This window comes from Aspergillus eucalypticola (genome assembly GCF_003184535.1).
Source record: "Aspergillus eucalypticola CBS 122712 chromosome Unknown BO83scaffold_3, whole genome shotgun sequence".
NCBI lineage: Eukaryota > Fungi > Ascomycota > Eurotiomycetes > Eurotiales > Aspergillaceae > Aspergillus > Aspergillus eucalypticola.
This window is the reverse complement of record NW_020290277.1, coordinates 1,386,618-1,409,925: the sequence shown is the minus strand read 5'-3', so window position 1 is coordinate 1,409,925 and position 23,308 is coordinate 1,386,618. Positions and strand designations below refer to the sequence as shown.

Below are 23,308 nucleotides of genomic sequence, written 5' to 3'. Positions count from 1 at the left end.
AAGAAAAGGCGTCTATCATTCGTCATTATTATTAGGATGTATCGCATAAAAGCACCATTCAGCATAGGCCACAGATCTGCTACAGTTAAGTTTCAGATCCATAAAAGAATAGAAAAGCTCATAAAGACAGGTTCTATTCATTATACCATATACTCTATGTCTAGCGGCACCTCACACTGGGTGCTGGTCATCTGTAACACCATCGCGCCAGTAGCTTAAGCCTTGTTCTGGACGTGTTTGCTCATGGCCCGAATCCGGAAGCCATAGCGGTAGAGTAAGAATGGCACAGGAGCCATGATGGTAGCCAAGATACCCACCATGGTGAGCACCCAGTGTGGAGTCATATGTTGGTACATCGGCACGGATGCGGGTAGTAACGCGCCCGAGATAACGTATCGGCTGAACGAAACGAAGGCGAGGGCGGAACCGGCATAGGTTGTGTACACGAAACAGATGTAGAGGTACGTCGCAGTGAAGATGGTGACAAGAGAGTAGCCGAAAACGAACGTGCTAAGAATTGGTGACCAGATGCTGACACCGGGCTGTGTTCCGCTGTCAGTAATGTTGGGGTTTCGCAGAACGAGCCAGTGACGACTTACATAGCAGGTCCATCCCATCCAGAACAGGGAGATTGGCATCAGAATCGAGCCCCCAACCATTGCCCAATAAAGCGATACCTCCGCCTGTAGGGATTTTCCTTCGGCTGCAGCCTTAGCCGCCGCCTGCTTGGTCCAACGATAGAGGATCGGTATAAGCACGAGGGCAACGGCGTCTCCCGCAAGCATGGACACGAAGATGACGTATGTGAGGGAGGTGGAGATTCCGTAAGTGTCGGAGAAGATGAAGGGGAACCCGTTCAGAAAGGTGAACAATACAATGTATAAGAGGACCAGGTAGAAGGAGAAAACCAGGATGATTGGCTCCGTGTAAGTCATCTGAAATGGACGGTAGACATTGACAAGAAGACGACGACCGAGAGAGCTGGCAGATGCATACTCATCGACCTGGTAGCGACAATCTCCTGTCTCATCTCGAAGATGTTTGGCTCTCCATTGCAGTAGCAACGGGCCGTAGGTTTCTGGCTGGAATATGGCCACGAATATGAGGACTGCTCCGGCGATGATGAGTGAGATCCAGTCAACCCAGATGAATGCGGATTTTGGAATATAAGCTCCAATTATAGGGCCAAGGATAGGCCCAGAGTACGACGCCAAAGTTACAAATGGTAGGCTAAACGTGAGCTCGAGAGGGCTCCAAAGATCACCCACCGTGCCACCCGCAACGGTCATCGGGGCGGCACCAAAGAAACCGGTTAGAAAGCGAAAGGCAATAGCAGCTCCGTAATTAGGAGCCAGTGCCTTTCCCATGACGAACAGCATGAAAAGGGCCAGATTGGTGAAGTAGACAAAATTTCGGCCAAAGGTTTCCGAAATAGGACCGACAAACAGCGAGCCAAAGCCCACACCTAGTAGATACATACCTGTTCGGGAACACAATCAGCCTGGCATTTTTAGACGTTCGTAAGGTCGGCTTACCGGTGTTCATGGACCCCGCAATTGCGCCCACGCCATAGTGTTCATTAAAGGCATCAGAAACTGGGGCGTCTATGGTACCGGGTATGGTGATGGCCAAGGCGATTAGACAGGTTGCTACCGTGCAAAACCATTTCTTGGGGCGGCTCCAGTTTTGAGGACTGTTAAGATCACCTTCTTTCCAGCCAACCAAAAAGGTAACAGAGCCATCTTGCTCGTCTGGACGGGAGATTTGCACACCAGGGAGAAGAGCAGATGCCTTCTCTTCGGGGGTCGATATGCCCGAGGAGCTGTCGGAATAAGAGTGAATCCTGGCAATGTCTGCCCTCACGGCGTCTCGGAGACTGTTATACTGACGCAAAGTTGCCATAGTGCTCCACGAGTGCTTGGAATCCAGGTTGCAGCAAGGCAGAAGATGGGATGAATTCGCTTGAGCCAAACATGATGGTGGGCAGTGGTCGCAAGGTAATAAATACCTACGGCCATATTCTGTACATCACGCATGGTAAGTGGAGTGCAGAAAAGTCTCCGATACATACAGATTGTTCATGATGGTGATGATGGTGATGATTAAGAGAGCAATGCTCACTCAACTCGGGCTTATACAAGTCACGGTGAAGCTCAATCTGATCCACGGGTAGAATCACCCCGAGTGGATCGGCGGTTCGGCCACATTCCATGGCTCTGATTGGCCAGCAGCGACATTAATCATCTTGCCTTAGGCTGACACGGATGAATGGCCCGCCGATTCTGTCCGACGAAGTGGACTTAATATGAGCTGAATGATCTCGACAGTGAATTGCCCGGTTTGACTTTAGTTTCATACAAATTCTCATTCCTAGTTATAAACATCCACCTAGCCATTATTCAGCCACAGCGACCGTCACAAGAGGATTAGACCATGTCCGGTCCACCAATTTACAGAAATTGTCGCCTTCATCATGCGACGCTCGAGAGAAGCAATTCCGTAAGATGCTTGACAGAGGGCAATCGATTGAAGTTTTGCTCAGGCCTTTGATGTCGGAATTACCTTTGGGATAGAAAGGATGAGGCTGATAAGCGGTGATCATCTAGCCTGTGTAGCCGCGACACGTCAAATCGGTCTTGCTCACTACTGCTGTAGGAGATGAGCCTCAAATTCCCATGCGCCGTGTGGGGATCCTTCCGAAAAGATAAGTTATTTGAGTAGTCCAGTCAGTGGAGATGGGAGGCTCTCCACCCGAGTATGCGTGTTGACATAACAGATCCCCGAGCTTTTCCTCGCGGTAATCTTGCGAAATCTAAAATTGACAGGTCATTATTAATGCCCGAAAACTGCACAGATCATTCTCTGCGCTTGGTGCACGGTTGACATCTAATTGTCAGCTGTTGAGTCAGATTGCCAATGCTTTTTTCCCACGCTACTAGGGTTGACGTGATTTCCATGGGCTGCTAAAACTCTAAGATACGCTTACCAAGCCAGCCAACCGAATGCGATGGAAAACACGAGTCCAGCTCATGTTGCATCTTCTCGTATCTAGAGCTGTCGATGATGGCGTGGCTTCGTCTCTGATCAGTAATCGTCGACATCTTATCGCAATCACCACCAATGCAGCACGACACCTGGTGGCTGAATAATGGCCGCTTCCTTCGTCCATGGAAGCAGAAGGTGCCTTTGTCCAAACGCTGAATAATTCGAACGAATATCCTAGCATAGCTTCACGATAGGTATAAATCCACGAAGGTGGCGCTCATGGAATATGCATTCTCGCATCAGTCAAGCTCCTCTATCTCTCATCTACTCAGTAGAAAGAAAAGCACACAGTCTTCTGACCAATGGAAGGCCTCATCCGCAACAGTACAGCCGGCCAACTGCTGCGCTGGATAACCAAAAATAAAGTTCTACTGCACCCTGAGGAACGTCCGGACTTCCAATGCCCTCATTGCTACGCCGACAGAGCCGCCTCCCCGACACTGTTCGTTCATGAAGGGGATGGCGAGCCGTCCCCGAAGCCCGAATCCGACGCGGAGGATGAACAACGCGAAGATACAACAGAGAAACCCTCTCGATCCGAATCTCCAGACGGAGATACCCTGGACACAACTGAACTGACCCGCGTGCCTTCGATGGCGGACGTGGAAAAGGTCCAGACCCAAACGGACTTGGCACGTATCTATACAGCTGCCACGCAAACAGAAGCACTGCAGAAGGCTCCTAGCCGACCTATCGCACCTACCAAGACCGCAGATGGTACAATCCTGGTTGATTGGTATACCACGCGCGATCCCGAGAATCCCCAGAACTGGACCACTACCAAGAAGCTAGTCGTCGTCTCTCAGATCTATCTCTACACCTTGGTCGTCTACATGGGCTCGTCCATTTACACCCCCAGCGCGACTCAGATTCAAGAACGGTTCGGAGTCTCTTCGACAGCTGCATCGTTAGGCTTGGCTTTGTACGTTCTTGGGTACGGCATTGGCCCGATGATCTTCTCCCCGCTTAGCGAGATCCCCAGTGTCGGACGCAACCCTCCATACATCATCACCTTCCTCCTGTTCATCCTTTTCAGCATTGGTGCTGCGGTGGTCAACACATTCGGAGGTCTCCTCGTCCTCCGATTTCTTCAAGGTTTCTTCGGCAGCCCATGCCTTGCGACCGGTGGTGCCAGTATCGGCGATGTATTCAGTCTCCTAAAGCTACCATACGGTCTCTCCGCATGGGCTGCCTTTGCCACTCTGGGCCCTGCCCTGGGACCCGTCATCTCCGGCTTCAGTGTCCCCGTCGAGGGCTGGCGCTGGTCACTGTGGGAGACGGTCTGGATGTCCTCACCAATCCTAGTGGTGATGTTCTTTTTTCTCCCCGAGACCTTCCCCGACGCCATCCTCCTCCAGCGCGCGCGACGCCTCCGCCGACTGACCGGCAACGACAAACTCCTCTCCCAGTCGGAAATCAACCAGAAGAAGCTCACCTTCACCGCAGTGGCCATGGAAGCACTCTACAGGCCCCTGCAAATCGTGGTCCTCGACCCCGCGATCTTTTTCGTCAACATCTATACCAGTCTCATCTACGGCATCTACTACTCCTTCTTCGAAGTCTTCCCCATCGTCTACATCGAGATGTACCACTTCAACCTCGGCCAGATGGGCCTCGTCTTCCTCAGCATTGCAGTGGCCCTCGCCATCGCCGTCCCCGCCTACTTCATCTACCTGAACAAGATCTTCGAGCCCGAGATTCGAACCCAGGGTCTCCAATCCCCCGAACGACGCCTCATCCCCGCCCTCTTCGCCTGCTTCCTGCCGCCCATCGGACTATTCCTCTTTGGATGGACTTCCCGCACCTCGGTGCACTGGATCGTCTCGGTGATCGGTATCCTGATCTACACGATCGGCATCTACGTGGTGATTCAGTGCATCTTCATCTACATCCCCATGACGTACCCGCAGTACGCGGCGAGTCTGTTTGCAGGGAATGATCTCATGCGCAGTGCGCTGGCTTGTGGTGCGGTGCTCTTTGCGCGTCCCCTGTATGTCAATCTAGGGGTTGGACCTGGAATTAGTCTGCTGGCCGGGTTGACAGTGGGTTGCATTGCGGGAATGTTTGCGCTTTATCGGTTTGGGGCGACGCTGAGGGCGAGGAGTAGGTTCACGGCGAAGTAGAATGGTGGTTGGTTAGACTTGGAGCGATCGATATCTTCTCTAGATCATGGGTTCGGGTTTGCTTTGGTGGTTATCTTGTTATGATGATATATGATGATAGTAACTAGTAATGATAATAATACTGTTTTGCTCTTCAGTTCAGCGTGACATTTCGTCTGCTTAATGGTGTTCTCATACTACTCGGGTAATCTAGGGGTAGATAAGGCGCAGGCCGATAACGAATGCCACTAACCGATTTAGGTGTTGCATACAAAGCCGACTGGCATGGTGGAGTTGTCGATATGGAAAGTATACGATGACGATGTCTTATCGCACTTAATATCTTCCACTCGAGTATAAGTATTGTGAGCATTAGAATACGAAGTAATGGAGCGCGGAATCACGTGCTCAACGATCTTGTCATATCTTATCGTAGCCTCGTGTGAGGTGATCATGAGGGATTCGATGAGTCTTCTCACTGGGATTCAAAACGATTAATTGAGGATATTTACTGGGAGAATGACGAGTGGCAGTGCTAGTGTCGCTAAGGCGGGGACGTGAAGATCAATGGTGATGAACTGATTGATGGGTGATGAGTGAAATGGGTGATTAAAGTCAATTTGTAAAGTAGGACCCATTATATATAGTTCTACGGTCAAAGCCTCGAGATCGTGATATCAATCATGAAGCAGGTTCCAGGCTTTCTTTTCATGAGAATAATCCAGAGTACTACGTTTTTGAAGGTAAAATAAACTCCAAATTCGCTAGGTTCTATTACATATGCTTTGTAGGGGGCCGTTGCAGAGGGATATACAAACTCCGGGGCAGCCCTATTACCTGTCCTAATCGGGTAGAGAGTATAGCCAGTTTCTTCCGTGGGGAGCACCTTTAAATGCCCCTGCATAAGTGCAAAGAAATGGATACAACAGCATACAATAAGTAATTATAACTATTTGGAAGGTCATACAATCAGTTACAATGATAATATACTACTCGAAAATCCAGATACTATAATCCATGTAAAGTGTGGTATAGATAGTAACTAATCTTAGCCGTTCCATCAATTATCTCAGTACTAGTACCATCTGCAATAATCAATACTACTTACTACTACTACTCCTACTGTACCCTCTGAATTAAGGAGCAATCGAGCCGGGCTCCAGTCAGCATCGAGGATGGCTGCGGGCGGAAACCCACACTAGCCAATCACAACGCTGAACCTGGCCGCTAGGCGAAGCGGGGGGTCATGTGACGCACAGCCCGAATTTTCGGCCACAAACGAAACAGATCCAGCAAAGCAGTAAGACTCTTCCTGACGACCTTTCCGACGACCCTCACGACACCCGTCCGAGTTCTCCCACGACCTTTAGGTGGCATATTCACAATGGCTGTCAGGAACTCCAGTGCGTCGTCCTGTTCTGTCGATTTTTCTCGATCTCGCCAATCCCATCCATACTAATTTGAACTTCGTGATGATTTCAGGTCTCGCCTCTTCTCGCCGCAAGTCGCGCGCCGCCCACTTCAACGCCCCCTCCAGCGAGCGCCGCGTTATCCTCTCTGCTCCTCTCTCGAGCGAGCTCCGCGCCAAGTACAATGTACGTTCGATCAGACCGATGTGATTCCTGTTTTTTTGCAGCCCCTGGGATTTTGTGTGTGTGCGGAGATGGTTTTGGCATGGTCTCTTTCTTTCCGGTCGGGGACAAGCTGGATCAGGCCAGCGAGTTGGGGATTTGGCAGGAAGATACAACAACCAGATCCAATCGACAAGCATCCAATCCGAGATATCAGGCATGACGAAACAACGCTGGGAGAAATGGTTCTAACGCAAGTCGTTTGATAGGTCCGCTCCATGCCCATCCGCAAGGACGACGAGGTGAGCCAAGGCTGATTCTAACCCGACATCTAATCCACTCGCTAAACTGTGAATAAGGTCATGGTCGTCCGTGGCAGCAACAAGGGCCGTGAGGGCAAGGTCACCAGCGTCTACCGCCTGAAGTGGGCCATCCACGTCGAGCGCATCAGCCGCGACAAGAGCAACGGCCAGAGCGTCCCCATCCCCCTCCACCCCTCCAAGGTCGTCATCAAGAAGCTCCACCTCGACAAGGACCGTGAGGCCATCCTTGAGCGTGTTGGCAAGGGTCGTGAGGCCGTTAAGGCCAAGTCCGCTTAAATCGGGGGATTTTTGTGAGGTTTAGTTCATATCTGGCAAATGGCAGTGATAACGCGGGAGTTCCGGAAGACGCGAACAATATGGGATCTTGCCTACAGTCGGGATATATCTATAAAACATGATGTATTCTGATGAATGAAAAACGAAAAATTCAATTTCCTCTACCTACTTGAATTCGGCACCCCCCAGAGACTTTGCGTGTTCTATCCGGTGGACTGGCTGCTGCGACCGTTTCCGGGGACTACCTTATATCCCGGACGGAGCAGCAGAGCACGGTGCTTTCTCTATTTCAGGAATAGACATTGGGATAGAAGGTGTCGTCCAGACCTTTTCGCCAGGCAACACTTCCTGGCATTGTGAATCAACCCCAGTTCTGAAACCATAGCACTCGTGACTGTAGAGCGGTGATGCCCCTTGTTTTTTTCACAGTAGCCTATCCCTTCTGGTCGTCTCCGAAAGCCCTGGATATAACTGTAATTCTTGCTGGATTGCCCACTTCCTGCATGTCATTAGTAGTGCCAATGCCAGTGCCAGTGCCAGAATTCACGGCGGGTCGGCCAGGCTTAATAATCGGGTTCTCGACTTGCCGCAAAAATAGTTGTGGGAAATCCGCATCCCCACCGGTTATCCGTCAGCTATCAGCAGCCATTGTTCCCCCAGCTGGCCATCAGCATCACCGATAACGATGGCCAAGTCAAAAGCTGCCAAGCGCAAGCGCAACACCCAAGCCGATCTCCCGCAAAAGGTCCCCAAGGCTGCATCCACGGTCCTCACTCCCCCTCCCGATGGCGCCAGTCGAGAGCCGAAAAACCTCAGCACCGTCGTCCCCGACGAGGACCTCGAAATTACCGTTGAGACGCTCACGACCTTGACTCAGTACCCCAGTCTGACCAAATCGAAAGCATGCAAGGATCTCCGGGTGGCGGTCTACGAGTTCCGCCAGGCCTGTACGACGGGCGTTAACAATGCCGGTATGCTGCTGTTACACTGTCTCTAATTAATAGTGGCAATTAACCGTTCGGTAGAGGGCGCGAACCTGACCGCACGAATTACCGGCGCCCTGGCCGACAAACGATACCTGGAAGCAAAGATCCTGCTTGCCGAGATGAGAATCCGGGGTGAACAACCCAAAATCGGAGCCTTGTGTCGCTGGGTACGAGATCTCGACGTCGTCAGCGGCCTCTCCACCCAACCCGAAGCCCGCGAGAAGGCCTCCCTTGAGCGCACCCCTCAGGACCTGGAACTCCTCGGCGTTCTGGATGCCATCCTACGTGTCAGCACTCCCATCGATCTCAGATCGAATGCAGTCGACTCTACGGATCCCATCGCCTTCCAGTCTATCTGGGACCTGCGTCCCAATACCACACCCCTCCAAGTATATGCCTCCGTTCTCGATAAATCGATCTTGAATGAAGCTCCGAAAGACCCCGCTGCCATTCGTATCATCGAAACGACGCCTGGCCCCCTCCGCAAACCTCCGAACCATCACCCCGCTATCCTCTATACTACCCTTCCCAACGCCGTCCCGCTGGACCCCGTTAGCCCGTCGATCACATACCATCCCCACCCCGCAGTCCCAGGCCTCGGACTGGCCTTGAACGTCCTCACCCCGTCAGAATGCAAAGCCATTATCGCTGCCGGCGAATCCGTTAACTTCCTGCCCGACGTCCCCATGCGCGAAGACGGCGACATGAGCATCCTCGCCCACAACTTCTACTGGGTGATCGACACCACCTTTCACGACATGCTTTGGGCACGTATATCCAAGTATGTCCCGCAATCTATCAACGGTCGTCTCGTTCGCGGTATCAACCGTCGTTTCCGGGTATACCGATACGTCCCTGGTGCCGAATACCGGTGTCACATTGACGGCGCTTGGCCGCCGTCGGGTATCCTTCCCGATGATACATATGTGTATGATGCCTCGCCGGAGGATAAGAAGCAGAGCTCCATGTATACCTTCCTCCTCTATCTCAATGATGAGTTCGAGGGCGGTGAGACAACTTTTTTCATGCCGGCCGCGAGGGAAGGGACGCTAAATGCATACCCCGTGCGCCCTGTCATGGGAGCCGTTGCCATTTTCCCACACGGAGAGGCGAACGGGGCATTATTGCATGAGGGCACGGGAGTGAGGAAGGGAGCAAAGTATATCATTCGGACGGACGTGGAGTATGATGTTAAGCCTAGCGAGGAGTAAAAATAGATACCAGTATATATGCCTATATACAGACAGATTTGTAGATACCAGATTGGAATGTCATTTTTGATTGTTTTCCAGCTATATGTTCAATATATCAGTAGAGGGCGTTCGTACTAAGTAATTGAATATTATACTGTGGGAAGAAGACATTCACATCGTACTATTAACTTTCCTCTTTGTGATGCTGTAACCTTTACCAGAACCAAAAGAGCTTGTACAGAGTACTCTATACCACCTAGCCCCGAATTCCGTCGTGCTATTACTTCATCAGTCGCAGACTCCTGATTATGATCTTGAGCTGCATCTGCTATATATATCCACGGCATCTCAACACTATACTTGGTAGCATAGTACTGGCTGATTCCAGCTCTCGAGTCTCGAACCAACTGCTAGTAGTGCGAAATCATAGACCCTTGCACATACTGCTATAAATAACCATATACTACGGTAAACCCAGATTGAGCCCACTATGAAGACAAATTATATACAATAGAACTATCGACCTAACAAAGTTGTTGATGAACCATAACCCTATCGTGGCTGACGTAATGTCGTTGTCCTCCGTAAATATGCTTGATCACGTGCCACAACATCTTAAAGGTTCTGGCATTGAAGTTGGAATGCAATCATTCCCTTTTCGCAATTAAGCGAGGAAAAAACGCACTATATGATTGTGGTCAGCAAGAGAACTGATACATACGACCACAGGGTGTGGAAAACAGGGCTTCCCGTCCGCTCAGCCGTACTTAAGCCACACGCCGGGAGGTTAGTAGTTGGGTGGGTGACCACCAGCGAATCCCTTCTGTTGTATGTTTTTATACATATTTAATATGTATTCCTCACAATCTGTTTTTTTTATCTCACAATATTTTCGATATGAATATCAACTCATGCATGTACTGAATACAATACCTAGTTGATCGTGCCGAGATTTCAGTCCGACCTGTCTTGAACGCACAGCCGCGCGAAGACACACCTAGAAATTCCGATGTCGCACGATATCAAGAAAAGAGCAGCCGCGATATTCAAGTTTGAGGTTTATGCTTGGCTATCAGTGAGCATTGTTGTCGTATATCAGAGACCTGATGTTTCTATATTCCGCCTCGTGAACCGACTGACCATTACGGTTCACAACCCCACCGGTCTTCGTAGGAAATGCTAAAACGAAACTAATGTGACGCATTCCCATACATAAGGAGGATGTACCTCCGAGAACACCGGCAGTGGTCAAGAAGAGCACCAGAGACAGTGTCATGACTGCGGGACATTCTACCCGGAAGGGTTTATCCGTACAATGTGCTTGATTTGGGAACCAATAGGAGACAATAGGTGAAAAGTATGAAAGGGAAGCAAGGGGCTGGCTGATATGCAGCAGCAGAGTCAATGGGGACTTTCTCTCTGTTCACTCTTGCTAGAATTGTTGGTAAGTCCCGCTATTCTTCAATACCTTCTACATGAATAGGCTTGAAATCCTGCTCCGGAGGTTTCCCCGCGTTGTGTATGTCCAAACTCCAGTGTGCTTAGTGGGGTTCTATTTCAGCGATGGTAGCTGGAAATGGTTGCCGCGCCTGGTCCACATTGTGTTTGATAACCGCTTTACAATCAACAAAAGCCTCCATCTGATTTATGGTTCAATAGTCAGCAAGAGGGTGCAGGAAATGAGGACACGATTATCTATTGCTAGAGCGCGAAGAAGGCGACCAGTTATCCATTGGCTCTAGCTGCAGATGTGTTGCTGCAGCAGATCTTGTGTACCCGATGTGCTCATTCAATGATATGCAGTGGAATAGACTAGTTCAGACGCATGAAGTATCTCGACAAGATGTGTCACATTTTATGCATCAGATCGGAGTCAAAATTTCGACTCTACTTACCTGGTATTGTAACTATTTAATAACACTACGAGCCCGGTATTGTTTTGAATAAACGCGAAGAATTTATGATCTGGGGCACCTCTGTTCTTGTATCCAAGATGGCGGTTGTCGGCGATTTCAAGAAAGCACTCAACCCACAATGGAGACATTCTAACCGCGTATATGCTATTCTCGAGTACAATTACATCGCCTTCCCAATTACTCTTGCTCTCGTGTTTTATTGTACGCATATTGTTCCCCATCACTAAATTGACGAGTGGCTTGCTGACATACTTTACGCAGCTTACAGAGAATTCGTCAATGCCATCGGCTACTGGGTCAAGGTGTCCGACGATGGCTGGAACAGTTCAGCAATCAAGCATTTGGTCCTATATGGAGCCATCCTTCTCTTACAGATGCCGCCATTTGGAAACACTCTCGGCCTGTGCCTACCCATCAGACCAAACAAGTATGCCAACCGCCCTAAGATACGACGTCTAGGCACACTGCATGTCTGTCTTGTGACAAAGGGGACGAATGTGCAAACAGTATTGAACTCGACTCGCTGCTGGGATGTTCTGACCCAGCGAAGCCACCCATCAGTTCGGTTCCATGTCGTCCTTGACAGTGCCGATAATGAACACTTTCGAAGAGAGCTGCCATCATACATTACAATCGATGAAGTGCCAGGGGCGTTCTCTGCAAAGAGGGCTAAGTTCAAGGCCAGGGCGTTAGAGTTCTTTCGCCAGAAATACAACTTCTCCAAAGAAGATTGGATATTACATCTAGATGAGGAATCGGAGATAGATGAACGTGTTATGCGCACGTCACTGGACTTCATTGAGAAGGGCACGGCAGACTATGGCATGGTATGGAACTCTTTTGCTATCAAGGCATGGTGGATTTCCCCTAACCGTGTTTCCAGGGCACAATCTATTATACCTCAACCGGCCATTGGGACAAGGCATTTACATCTGCAGCAGAGGTAATGCGAGTGAGTGAGGACTATGGCCGGTTTCAACTGCCCGTGCGGGTATTTCGCCGCCCCTTCTTAGGCTGGGTCCATGGGTCATGGATCTTGATCAATGGAGCAGTTGAGAATAAAGTTACCTGGGATACGGAAAATGTGTGTGAAGACTACTGGTTTGCGTATCATGTAAGTTGACTATTCACCTATTCAGGACAAGTCATCGAGAACATCTACTAATAGCACCGGTTGCCTTTCCAGGCCGCAGCGCAAGGCTTCAAATTTGACTGGCTTCATGCCATAGTGCGTGAACAGCCACCGTGTACATTCACAGACCTCTGGAAGCAAAGAAGACGCTGGTATACCGGAATAGGATCCTTTGATAGGATCCTTGTGCGCGCTGCTCTGCTTGCAGGGGCTTTGGGCGGGATAGGAAGTCTGATCTTGTAAGTCTCACTACCATTAAGATATAGGCATGTACGAAGTCTGACCAACATTCAGCCCTTTCATTGGCGTTTTTGGACAGAGGATCGCTGTCCCCGCCTGGTACCGAGAATTTATGATGTTCAACGATGCAGCAGGCATTCACGCGATTGTGTCGGCTTGCCTGCTGCAAGATTTCAGCGTGATAGGGTTGCCGTGGACATCCATGCTCTATCATGTTGTCGCGACATTGCTTTTGTGGCCAGTAGTGCATATCGTGCATATTATGGCTCTTTTTTCGACAATGATGTCCCCCGCAAAGGGATTTACCGTGATCAATAAAACTTAGCCGGCATATGGGGTGAAGGTGCCGGAAGCATTGAATCGAGAGCTATGTGTTCGACACTGGGTCTTCCGGTAAAGATGCGGACCTGTATGGAAATGTATACCTTCTGCGCGGCTGTGGAACCGGAGGGAAGTAAGGAGACACATAGCTGGTGGGTTTGTTGGGATGATCATGTTATAAATTGTACGCTGCGAAGATGATGTCCCTTTGATGTGTGGGTCTGGTATCGACTCCTGAATGATGAGTGACTTATATAGACTTCAGTAGGGAGGCATATACTGCATATTTTATAAATTTAGAGCAAGGTAGAGTGTGGAATAGACTAGAAGTAAGACTACGATGAGTAGGTGGCGTTATATGTATCAATCGGGATGATTAGTTGTTCAGCGGTGAGTGACCTGCATGACTAGGGTCACACTAGCGGGCTTAACGGAATTATCAGGAACATTTCTTACTATGATAACATGAACAAAAAGCGGTGAGTTTTTCAGAGGCATCCGAAAGTGACTGAGTGCCGCAGCAGAACGCCAAGTATATGCATCATACTATAGCTTCGAGTTAAGCCACTTCTGATTCCTACTTGGGCTGATTTGCCCAGTGTTTTTGATCCGAAAACTATACTTAAACATCTGGCCATGGTTGATCGTTCAATCATTGGGCGTACGTTACGACCTAATTCCCAGGGCATGATAGTATCACTACACTCTAGATAATGGACCGAATACAATGGATAGATGGTCTGCGAGGCATCGCTGCCACTATAGTGGCCGTCGACCATTTCTTTTGTGGAGAGATAAAAATGCCCTTCCGGACATTTTGGGCCGAACCAGCTGAGGAGAACCGAAGATTGATCCAGCTACCCCCGATCCGTTTCCTCTGGGCCATGGACGCCATGGTTCCTCTCTTCATGGTAACTTCAGGCTATGCCATTTCCAGTCGGCTTCTCCAGCTTAGAGACAGCCGGCCAAACAAGCTCTTTGAACGTCTTCGATCTTCCATCTTACGCCGGCCGCTCCGTCTCTACCTGCCACTAATACTTCTAGCCAGCTGCAATCAATTGTTCTTCTACCTAGGCATGTACGAGGACTGGGTCCAGAAAAAGGTCTCAGCCCGTATAACGCCCTGGAAGTCTCCTTGGAACCATATGTGCTACCTCTTCGAGCATATCATGGACATGTTGAATATCATCCAACTCCAGTGGAATATTCAAATCAACGGACATCTATGGACGATACCGCTCGAGCTACGCGGCTCTTATATCATATATTTCATAATCTTTATGCAATCCACGTGGCGACCCCGAGCACGAATCACCTGTCTAAGTTTCATGCTCGCCTATCTGCTCTGGTATGGGCAATGGTATATCCTCTGCTTCATCTTCGGACTCATTCTGGCCGAGCTCCGGACTTTCACCAGACAATCACCCATAATAACCCGCTGGACAGCCTCTTACATACTTCGTTCCGCTGTTGCACTATATCTCATGTGCCTATCTTCAGAAGACGACTATCCGCCAGATTACCGCATCCTCTCAAAGCTACAAACACGCCATTGGTCGCAGTACGCTGGGTGGACAGATGTCCGAAAGAATTGGCACAGTATCGGCGCCGTGTGCTTCTTTTCCGTGGTGATGGAGAGTCCTCGTTTGCAGCGTGTGCTTACTACCCGCTTTCCTCAGTATCTGGGCCGAATATCGTTTCCCATGTACTTAATCCACCTCTCAGTGTATCAAATGTGGAGCTGGGCATTGCGAAGCCGCATATGGTGGTTGATCCAGCGACGCGCCTGGCCTGCTCCTCATGAGGAAGATGAGAATATGCGTGCTCTAGTCCTGGTCTTTGCTTTGACTTGGATGGTGCTAGGGCCGGGAGTTATTGCAATGGCGGATTTGTATGTTCGGGTTTTAGAACCGCGTATTGAACGACTCTCAAAGTCGATTGAGTCATGGATGAATCAGAAGGGGCATCGGGATTAGAGGTCACAGAGGTTTATGAATGAAGTATTTATATGTGTAAAGACGGCTGTTTGGCACCGAACCGATCTGTCGCGTCCAGTATGATAATTAAACCCGATATTGGATGATTCCAAACCAAGCGAAGAGCCTTTGCATATCTGATAAATCTTTCGCCTTTCTTTGTTTTCTTCTTTTCCACGTGCTCTAGAAATTGTTCCTCTCATTCTAAACATACCAGCACACTTCACCAACCTTAGAGCCCATTGCCTCCAACAGAACATTGGTGAAGTGCGGATTTTGGCTATTGTAGGTAGAGCAGTGAAAGAAGAGTGGGGGCTCTGGAAGGGGAGAGCTACTGGCTCCCACATTGTGAGAGTAGTGTAGGAGTCGATGAAGGTGATGTTGAAATAAAGAGAAGGACGTATTGAATATGAGCGGGGAACCCAGCAACACGTGCCTATCTCAAGGTCATGTGATATTTTTACTGGCACCATGAAAGAGCATCAATCATATGAAAAGAAATGAGACATCATAGAGTCGCTGGTAGGAGGTGTCATTCCGGAAAGAAATCGGTCTATTGTAGGATCTTCCGTTGGTTATTGACGGACGATTACTCTAGCCGACGCTAATATAAGCAGTGGCTCCCACAACTACTGGTATTTCCTCGACAATATATACAAACTAAACGAGAATATTGACCAGTCCAGACTAGGCAGACTGACTCCATCCCACCCCATATCAAACCCAAATTCCTCTAGAATCCAGGGCAATCAAACGCCACCCGGTACCAGTTGCACTGGTGGCCACTCTCAGAACAGCTGCCCCAAACACCACCAGAGGGCATTCCATATCCGTACAACCCATCACTGTAGGCAATCTCGTACTTGATCGCACATGAGGGACCGCCAACAATGTTCTTGATATCGACAGTATACGGCAGCTGCGAGTCAATGGCGTCTCCTTCCACGAAGTTCTCCGTGTGGCCGATGAGGTTGCATTCGTGGTCGTAGATATAGGCGGCGTTCTTTTGAAGGTCTTCGCACGTGTCGGTAGGTTGGAGCTGGTATGCAGCGAATTGGCAGCTGCCGGCACCTTGGCCTACGCAGAGCTCGGCGCCCGAGGGAACACCATCGGCGAGGGTGAGGGTGGGGACGAGGGAGAGGAGGAGGGATGAAATGAGCTGGGTTGTCTTCATTGTTGCGGTTGTATTTCTTGTAGGTTCGGACAAGTGAGGGAAGTCGTAGTAGAATGGCTTAGAATGAAACAGTTTCTTGGATGACTGGGGACAACGGATCCTGAGGGCAATACAGAGAGGCTGTGTCGCGATTTATAGAGGTTTCTTCATTCTCCCTCTTTCGAACCGAGCGTCATAATACATGAGTTTGATGGTACCACCGATCTAGAGTGCTGCTGGAGGATGGCCTATTGCCCCGGGTTGTTTGGGGTATCGGCAATGCTTAGCGAGGATGTTGGGGGCCAAAGGGGCCAAAAGGGCCAAAAGGGGCCAAAAATTTAGAGGAAGCGGGTACAGTGGGTTGATCTTACGCCCTACGGGCCACTTAAGAGAGACATACATGTCTTCAGTGCTTTAGTGGCTGAAGCTTGATCCAGCGTAGTGGAGGGCGTGCAGAGAAGGATCACACGGGTCATTCCACAACGCAGGACAACCAAAGATGGGATCGAGGCTGTAACCCCTAAATCTGATGACTTGGGGGCCGACTTACCTAAAAGCCAATTACACGAGACTTCTGAGACACAGCCATGAATTCATTAGGTCAAAGCCGAAAACCCGGTGAGAATATTCATCTCCATAGTAGCAGTCGCTCGTGCGGCAACTCAACGCTCAAATATCGTAGAATATTGGAATCATTCAATGGCTACAGCCGACGGTGAGAACGTGAAGATGTAGGACATTAGGGCGTATCGAGATTGCTGTCTCAAACTCAAACTCTCGCTTCGAGTCGAACTTGAGCGCTTGAAAATTGGCTACAAATAACTGTTTTGACGGATTGTCAATTGCACCGCCTGTACGAATGTGCGTATTGTCTTGAAATTTGCCTACATAAGCTTGTGTCTATGTTCGAATCGTATATAAGTTCTGATGACAACTACTTAATGAGCACTTTCCGACCAGGAGAAGTTAATATTTTAGAAAAAAGATATATACAAGAAAATATTATAGTATCTTCGAAGGAGGAAAACAAATCGTTGTGAGGACGATATATTAGAAGACCAATCAAGCTCCAATGCCAGTTATTGGTGCTGCTGGTAATTGAGCGGAGGGATGGGTTGCCAAGGCCGTTAAGCAATACGCATTCTTCACTTTAAGTTTAGGCCAGGAAGGGACTTGGTTGTTACCAGTAAACATTCATTAGAGAAACTAGTCAGTAATAGTAGTTTGCTCTTGATACATAATAAACGTTATGATCGTCTATATCCTTAATGTTTACATCTGATTATTACTAACTAGACTAGAGTATGCTAGTAATAACTGGTATTATATTGGGGCACCGTATACATTCTTCAACGGCAGAGAGCCCAGCCTCTCCTGGCTGTTCCTGCAGATGAGATTTGCATTGAGCGCCGTCCAAGCCTTATTGGACACCAGAAAACATGCGTAGGAATAATTGATAATTGTAGCTGTCTGTTATCGTGCCTTGTCATAAGTTGGTGTCTTTGGTAGGTGAGTGACGGTGGAAGATGTGGTGAGACGTGAGATTGAGTTCGGTTTACGTGCGGATACTATTTCCGCATCACTGGAGGGTCAAACATGTGGGGAAGGTTGCAGTTGGAATCAACCACGCTATCGCAATTAAAGAATAAAAGCGCCATTCAAAGGGAGTTCCGTAAGCGTTGATATTGTCATGGGGGTTTCAAAGTATATCTACCTTTCTGGTGTTGGACGACCTTTCATCGCTTTTGGTTCCTCAGGAGTTGCTTCGGGGATTCTTTAAGCGCTGCCAAGGTCTGGGAGTATCCGCTTCGACCTGAAATAAGCAAGTGTGGTAAAGAACCACTACATGTATGAGAACAACAATAATGATCTTTAACAGTCATTGAAAGGGGAACGTCATATATTTTTATCTCTCTGAACACAAGGTCTTTCTCCAGTGCCTCGACCAAACAGAAGTTCCAGCGAGGTTCCAGCGACAATGAGCAGAATACAGCAGCTTGTTGCAGCCGAGCAAACGTCTAGACGGGTAGACTGTATATATTCGGGAGCTAGTAACAAAACTGCCTGACACCATTATATCTGGTTGCTAGTCGTGAAGAGTCAATGATATAATCATCCAGGAACTATCCCTCGGAGACCCAGTATGTGCATCACACCTCAACCCTAGCCGCAAAAGTCTGCAAAGCCTTCTTCGAAGCCTCACGCTCATCCAGTCTCTTCCAATATGCCAGAAAGTTCTCTCGTCCCGGCAACAGCACCCAATCACAGAACCTCATAGTCATCAACTTCATCAACCCATAAAAGTGAACATCAGCAGCAGAGAACCTATCCCCACATAGCCAAGTCTTCCCCTCCAACTGATCATCCAGCATGTTCAACGCTTGATTAATCATCACTTTTTGATTCACTCTCGCCTCAGGCGTCGGAACTCGATGGCCTTTATAGAGATCGATAGTAGCAGGATCATTCCTGATCCAAGCAATAACCAGTTGACAAATCTCGAGATCCATTCTTCTCAGCCACATGCGGGTCTCGGCACGCTGTTCCGGCGTATTTCCGAAGAGCGATGTACCTCCAGCGGCGATCTCGTCCAGGTACTCGTAAATGGCCGTGACTTCAGTCAGGATCGTGCCGTCATCAAGTTGAAGGGCGGGGACTTCCCCGCGAGGGTTAATCGCGCGATATGGAAGGCGTCGGTTCTGAAGAGTCTTTGTGTCAACGACTTCAACGTCGAGGTTGAGACCGCCACGTTCGAGGATGAACAGCCGGACGGCCATGGGGTTTGGGGCGGGAGAGTCGTAGAGTTTCATAATGGCGTTGAATTGTTTTGTTCTCCAGGGATGGCTTTATTTCAGTGCTTCAGACGTAGCACATGGATTTGGCTTACTGAAAAGGATAAGCCCTTATATATGTGCTTATCCTCGGGAAAATATACCATAACGGAACTAGTTGATGCGGGGTTTAACAGGCTCATATATAGCTGGTCAGTGGGGTTGACGCTTCGTAAAACCCGCTAAATGCCGCTTAAGGCCGGTGACTCACCGTATATACGAGAGCTATCGAGAAAGTTACTATTTGCAGGATAAGCGGAAGCTATCTTCGGAAGTGGAATGGGACATTGATCGGGATTGTAATCGGAACCCGAGGGACCTGACTTCACGGTGTTCGACTTTGTTCGATGAGTTTAATGTGACTTTATTCGATCTTGAGAGCCCTAGGGAAACGGCGAGTACTTGGTAAATGGAATTGAAGCGGCTTTGATGTAAAAGCGCCCTGCGATGGTGTTCATAATAAATGCGGCGGCTGCTTGCAACCCTATAAATAGTATGATATGATCTGGAAAGAATTCAAAACTTATTGTAGACCGTACATACAAAGTTTTTCAGTGTGATATTCTTATCATTGATGTTCCCTGGCCCTATGCTTAGTAATGAATGCTTAGTAAGAAGACTCAGGCTGTCAGGCAACCCTAAACTTGATTATTAATATACACAACCCCTGTCATGAAAATGACGCTGCCAATATGTGTTGAACTCCTTCCTTATTGTTTTCTCTGCTACGTCTGTCAACTGGAGCCTGGTATTGTTTGATGATGCTATTATTGATCCCTCGTGTTTGTGTCCTGAAGTTCATGACTAAGGGTATGGAGAAAACACTTAGCGGGAGTGGTTCGATGACTGCTAACAAAGCCTCTAAAGAGAGTCCTTGTTGTGAGGCAGATAGCGCGGAGAAAGCCTAGCCGGCGTGACAGCTTGTTCTGATGATGAAGGTAGCAGAAGTAGATGTTGGCACTCAGTATTCTTTTTTTTTGAGATAAATTCTTTGACTACTTGTCAATAGAAATCTGAATTAATGACTGGTACTTTTCCATAGTTGTGCTGAATGTATCTCTTCACGACAAGCCGTGTTCTCTATGCAGGAATGTGGGTCCACTTTTTCAAGATTGTCGCTCCCCTACAACGAATTACCATCTTCCAGAGATGCAGTATGAGATCTCATCATGAGTGAAGTTCGTTACGTTGGATGTAAGGATAACTTGTCGTTTAGCATGATATCGCCTAAGCAGGAGAACAGCAGTCCGAGTAATGAACGAGATGTGTCAATTGTTGTTAGTCATGTTCAAAAGAACTTAGTGTTGTAGTGTGTGTCACTTATCGAATGCACAGGTACTATGACATCATTCCAGGTTGAGATGTACTTGAATAAACATGCACTGATCAAACGAGCATCGTCGACAACAGCACATGAAGGAGAATTTATCCGAAAGAACATTATCAGACCGAAGGGGATGCAAGGAGCGTCATTATGCATGGTACCTGGACCAATATCAGCCACATTACTCAGACACGTCATTTCAGTGCTGCTATTTCTTTATGCATTCCGAGAGACCGAGGTTCGACGATATTCTGCTAGGCAACAGGTCAAATATGAGTGGTGAATGCACGAGGAAGAAAGAATGGAAGTGTGGCGAAGGTTCGTTTCTTTGCAATGCAGCACCACAACGATGATATCATACCGGGTGCTCTGTGCTTACGGTGGATAACGGGCAGTGTGTTACTCCGAGTTAGGTGCATCGGTATGGAGCAGCCGGACCTCCGGAAGCCATCAAGACAAATCAAAAGTGAGCCCGAGGGTGCATCGTGAGTCGAGTGCCGATGTTTTGATTGGGTGCGTATGAACTTCTCCCCGGCGATGATCCACAGGTGGATCTGCCCGGCCCGCCCCACTGTAACCCCAAAATCACAAATCCGGTTTGAAAAACGAACTGCTCCAGTATGACAACATCTAGAATGAATGATTGAGGCAGGATGGTATATCTATCAGACGACCGGCAGGGTATCCAGCCATGTCAGACCACTCTAAGAGAGGAATAGTCTCTTATCTTTGCCTGTTCCTGTGTGATAGTACCAATTAATGACATCACACTATGTATCCCCACGAACAGCAACCCCAGACCCAGTCATCTCGCAGTTCCTTTTCCGATAAAGGGAAAGACAGCCAGGATAGCGGGGATGATATTGTCCCCGCATTTGGGCTCACTGGAGCCGAGAAAGAAACGGGGTCCATACGCTCAGACGGAAGACGCGAGTTGAAGGAGAACGACTGCTACGATAAGCTGGCCTACTGCTGGCCGAGATGGAAGAAATGGTCGTATCTTGCGGCCATAGCATGCGTCCAAATATCTATGAACTTTAACACCTCCGTGTTTCCAAATGCTGTCAAGCCGTTGTCAGAGGCATTCAATATTGGGGAGCAGGAAGCCCGGACGGGGCAGATGATTTACCTGATCACCTATTCCATTGGATGTGAACTATGGGCGCCTTGGAGTGAAGAATTTGGTCGCTGGCCTATCCTCCAGCTTTCCATGTTTCTTATTAATATCTGGCAAATTCCAGCTGCCTTGGCGCCGAATTGGGGCACTATTGTTGTTGCTCGTGGATTGGTCAGTTCCCTGCGTCTGGAATGTGCACTATGTCATGCTAATATGTCTGTAGGGTGGAATCTCGACCGCTGGCGGTAGTGTCACCCTAGGCCTTATTGCTGATCTCTACGAAGCCGAAGACCAACAGTTCCCCTTGGCATTTATTGTCTTATCGTCTTGCATCGGAACAAGTATTGGAGGTGTCATAGGTGGACCGATTGAGCGCTGTACGTATCCCAAAAAGCCGACCGTAATTTATCCACAAAACCACTGACTGTACATCTGACAGACCTCGACTGGCAATGGTTCTTCTGGATCATGCTAATCTTCGGCTTTGTTGTCGAGGTAATTCTCCTCTTCGTCCCGGAAAGCCGCTCGACTATCATCATGGACCGCGAAGCCAAGCGCCGCCGTGAATCCGGCGAAGACCCGAACATCTACGGTCCCAACGAGCTCAAAAGCCCCCGCATCTCCCTCAAAGAAGCCGGCAAGATCTGGATCCGTCCCTTCTACATGTTCCTCCGAGAACCCATCGTCCTATGTCTCTCCCTCCTATCCGGATTCTCCGACTCCCTCATTTTCACCTTCCTGGAGAGTTTCTCCATCGTATACGAGAAGGGCTGGGGTTTTGGTATCCTCGGCCAAGCTTGGGCCGTCATCCCAATCAACATCGGCTACGTTATTGCATACTTCTCATACTTCCCTTGGTTCTGGCGGGACCAGAAAATCCGCGACGCGAAGGGAGACGATGCACTACCTGCTGAGCGGAGACTTAAGTGGCTTCTTTATCTAGCCCTGCTTGAACCGATAGGGCTCTTCGGTTTCGCGTGGACGTCTCTGGGTCAAGAGTACGGTGTGCCGTGGATCGCATCCATGATCTTCTCCACCCTTGTCGGCATAGCCAACTACGCTATCTACCTTTCCTCGGTTGATTACATGGTCGCTGCGTACGGTGTTTACTCTGCTTCTGCGACGGGCGGAAATGCCTTCTGTCGTGACCTGTTAGCGGGTATTGCGGCTATGTATACCACTCCGATGTATGAGAATATCGGTGATAAGTGGCATGTGGAGTATGCTACTACTATCCTGGCTTGCCTTTCGTGCTTGGTGGTGCTTCCAATTTACGTCTTCTACTGGAAGGGGCCGCAGATTCGCGAGAGGAGCAAGTTTGCCCAGACGCTGGCGTCGGATCGGAAGGCTAACCAGGGTCATCGGGTTAGTAAGGAGGAAGCTGCACCATGAGAAGATGGTAAGGTTTGCAGTTAGAATTGGAAGACTGGGACTGGATGCCCTGGACTGTACATTATGCTGGCGTGATGTGATATGAATTTGGATTGATGACTTTGTATATATGGAATATGACTAGACGCACATATAGAGGGCTGCTATGATAGCGCCCAATGGACTACTGAGCCCGATACTTAAAGGTTGACTCTATGATCGTAAGCGAGGATTCACTGAGTATTTACGACAAAGTGGAAAGGAGTGACCGAGCTGGACAGGGTCTCGGGTCTCCAACCTGAACTGGTTACGGGCAAAACTCACTGAGCAAATTGACTTTTGACCAGTAAGCCAAACATGCTCCACAGTTGGTACAGATCTTGTAGGTCTGCTATCATATCTCCTATTTTTTGGGTTCCTCTGACTAACCG

At 48.9% G+C, this 23,308-nt stretch overlaps 9 protein-coding genes across 9 annotated transcripts; 6 read left to right on the top strand and 3 right to left on the bottom strand.

The window, feature by feature from the left end:
- Positions 1 to 125: 125 nt before the first annotated feature.
- On the bottom strand, positions 126 to 2,121 carry BO83DRAFT_414247 (MFS general substrate transporter). Its single transcript, XM_025534550.1, has 3 exons — positions 1,536 to 2,121; positions 600 to 1,480; positions 126 to 542 (listed from the first exon to the last, which is right to left on the bottom strand). Exons 1-3 carry the CDS (start codon positions 1,900 to 1,902, stop codon positions 216 to 218), a joined length of 1,575 nt encoding a protein of 524 aa, XP_025392425.1. The 5' UTR covers positions 1,903 to 2,121; the 3' UTR covers positions 126 to 215.
- Positions 2,122 to 2,974: 853 nt separating this feature from the next.
- Positions 2,975 to 5,304, top strand: BO83DRAFT_135120 (MFS transporter). The gene has a single exon (XM_025526128.1). It carries the CDS (start codon positions 3,348 to 3,350, stop codon positions 5,166 to 5,168), a length of 1,821 nt encoding a protein of 606 aa, XP_025392424.1. The 5' UTR covers positions 2,975 to 3,347; the 3' UTR covers positions 5,169 to 5,304.
- A 1,221-nt stretch (positions 5,305 to 6,525) lies between these two features.
- On the top strand, positions 6,526 to 7,694 carry BO83DRAFT_375132 (60S ribosomal protein uL24). The gene is made up of 4 exons (XM_025530387.1): positions 6,526 to 6,550; positions 6,630 to 6,742; positions 6,988 to 7,020; positions 7,078 to 7,694. The coding sequence occupies exons 1-4, from the start codon at positions 6,532 to 6,534 to the stop codon at positions 7,315 to 7,317; spliced, it is 405 nt and encodes a 134-aa protein (XP_025392423.1). The 5' UTR covers positions 6,526 to 6,531; the 3' UTR covers positions 7,318 to 7,694.
- A 251-nt stretch (positions 7,695 to 7,945) lies between these two features.
- On the top strand, positions 7,946 to 9,562 carry BO83DRAFT_353759 (prolyl hydroxylase family protein). Its single transcript, XM_025529066.1, has 2 exons — positions 7,946 to 8,288; positions 8,343 to 9,562. Exons 1-2 carry the CDS (start codon positions 8,003 to 8,005, stop codon positions 9,512 to 9,514), a joined length of 1,458 nt encoding a protein of 485 aa, XP_025392422.1. The 5' UTR covers positions 7,946 to 8,002; the 3' UTR covers positions 9,515 to 9,562.
- Positions 9,563 to 11,152: 1,590 nt separating this feature from the next.
- On the top strand, positions 11,153 to 13,405 carry BO83DRAFT_454773 (glycosyltransferase family 2 protein). Its single transcript, XM_025537001.1, has 5 exons — positions 11,153 to 11,613; positions 11,674 to 12,239; positions 12,296 to 12,526; positions 12,599 to 12,783; positions 12,839 to 13,405. Exons 1-5 carry the CDS (start codon positions 11,457 to 11,459, stop codon positions 13,107 to 13,109), a joined length of 1,410 nt encoding a protein of 469 aa, XP_025392421.1. The 5' UTR covers positions 11,153 to 11,456; the 3' UTR covers positions 13,110 to 13,405.
- Positions 13,406 to 13,818: 413 nt separating this feature from the next.
- BO83DRAFT_454769 (acyltransferase family protein) lies at positions 13,819 to 15,083 on the top strand (the record flags this gene model as incomplete). The annotated part of the gene is made up of 1 exon (XM_025537000.1): positions 13,819 to 15,083. The coding sequence occupies one exon, from the start codon at positions 13,819 to 13,821 to the stop codon at positions 15,079 to 15,081; it is 1,263 nt and encodes a 420-aa protein (XP_025392420.1).
- A 731-nt stretch (positions 15,084 to 15,814) lies between these two features.
- BO83DRAFT_423561 (uncharacterized protein) lies at positions 15,815 to 16,255 on the bottom strand (the record flags this gene model as incomplete). Its single annotated transcript, XM_025535108.1, has 1 exon — positions 15,815 to 16,255. The coding sequence occupies one exon, from the start codon at positions 16,253 to 16,255 to the stop codon at positions 15,815 to 15,817; it is 441 nt and encodes a 146-aa protein (XP_025392419.1).
- Positions 16,256 to 18,384: 2,129 nt separating this feature from the next.
- Positions 18,385 to 19,044, bottom strand: BO83DRAFT_304968 (glutathione S-transferase family protein; the record flags this gene model as incomplete). Its single annotated transcript, XM_025527242.1, has 1 exon — positions 18,385 to 19,044. The coding sequence occupies one exon, from the start codon at positions 19,042 to 19,044 to the stop codon at positions 18,385 to 18,387; it is 660 nt and encodes a 219-aa protein (XP_025392418.1).
- A 2,051-nt stretch (positions 19,045 to 21,095) lies between these two features.
- BO83DRAFT_330790 (sugar transporter) lies at positions 21,096 to 23,069 on the top strand. Its single transcript, XM_025528246.1, has 3 exons — positions 21,096 to 21,677; positions 21,730 to 21,883; positions 21,946 to 23,069. Exons 1-3 carry the CDS (start codon positions 21,162 to 21,164, stop codon positions 22,896 to 22,898), a joined length of 1,623 nt encoding a protein of 540 aa, XP_025392417.1. The 5' UTR covers positions 21,096 to 21,161; the 3' UTR covers positions 22,899 to 23,069.
- Positions 23,070 to 23,308: the final 239 nt, after the last annotated feature.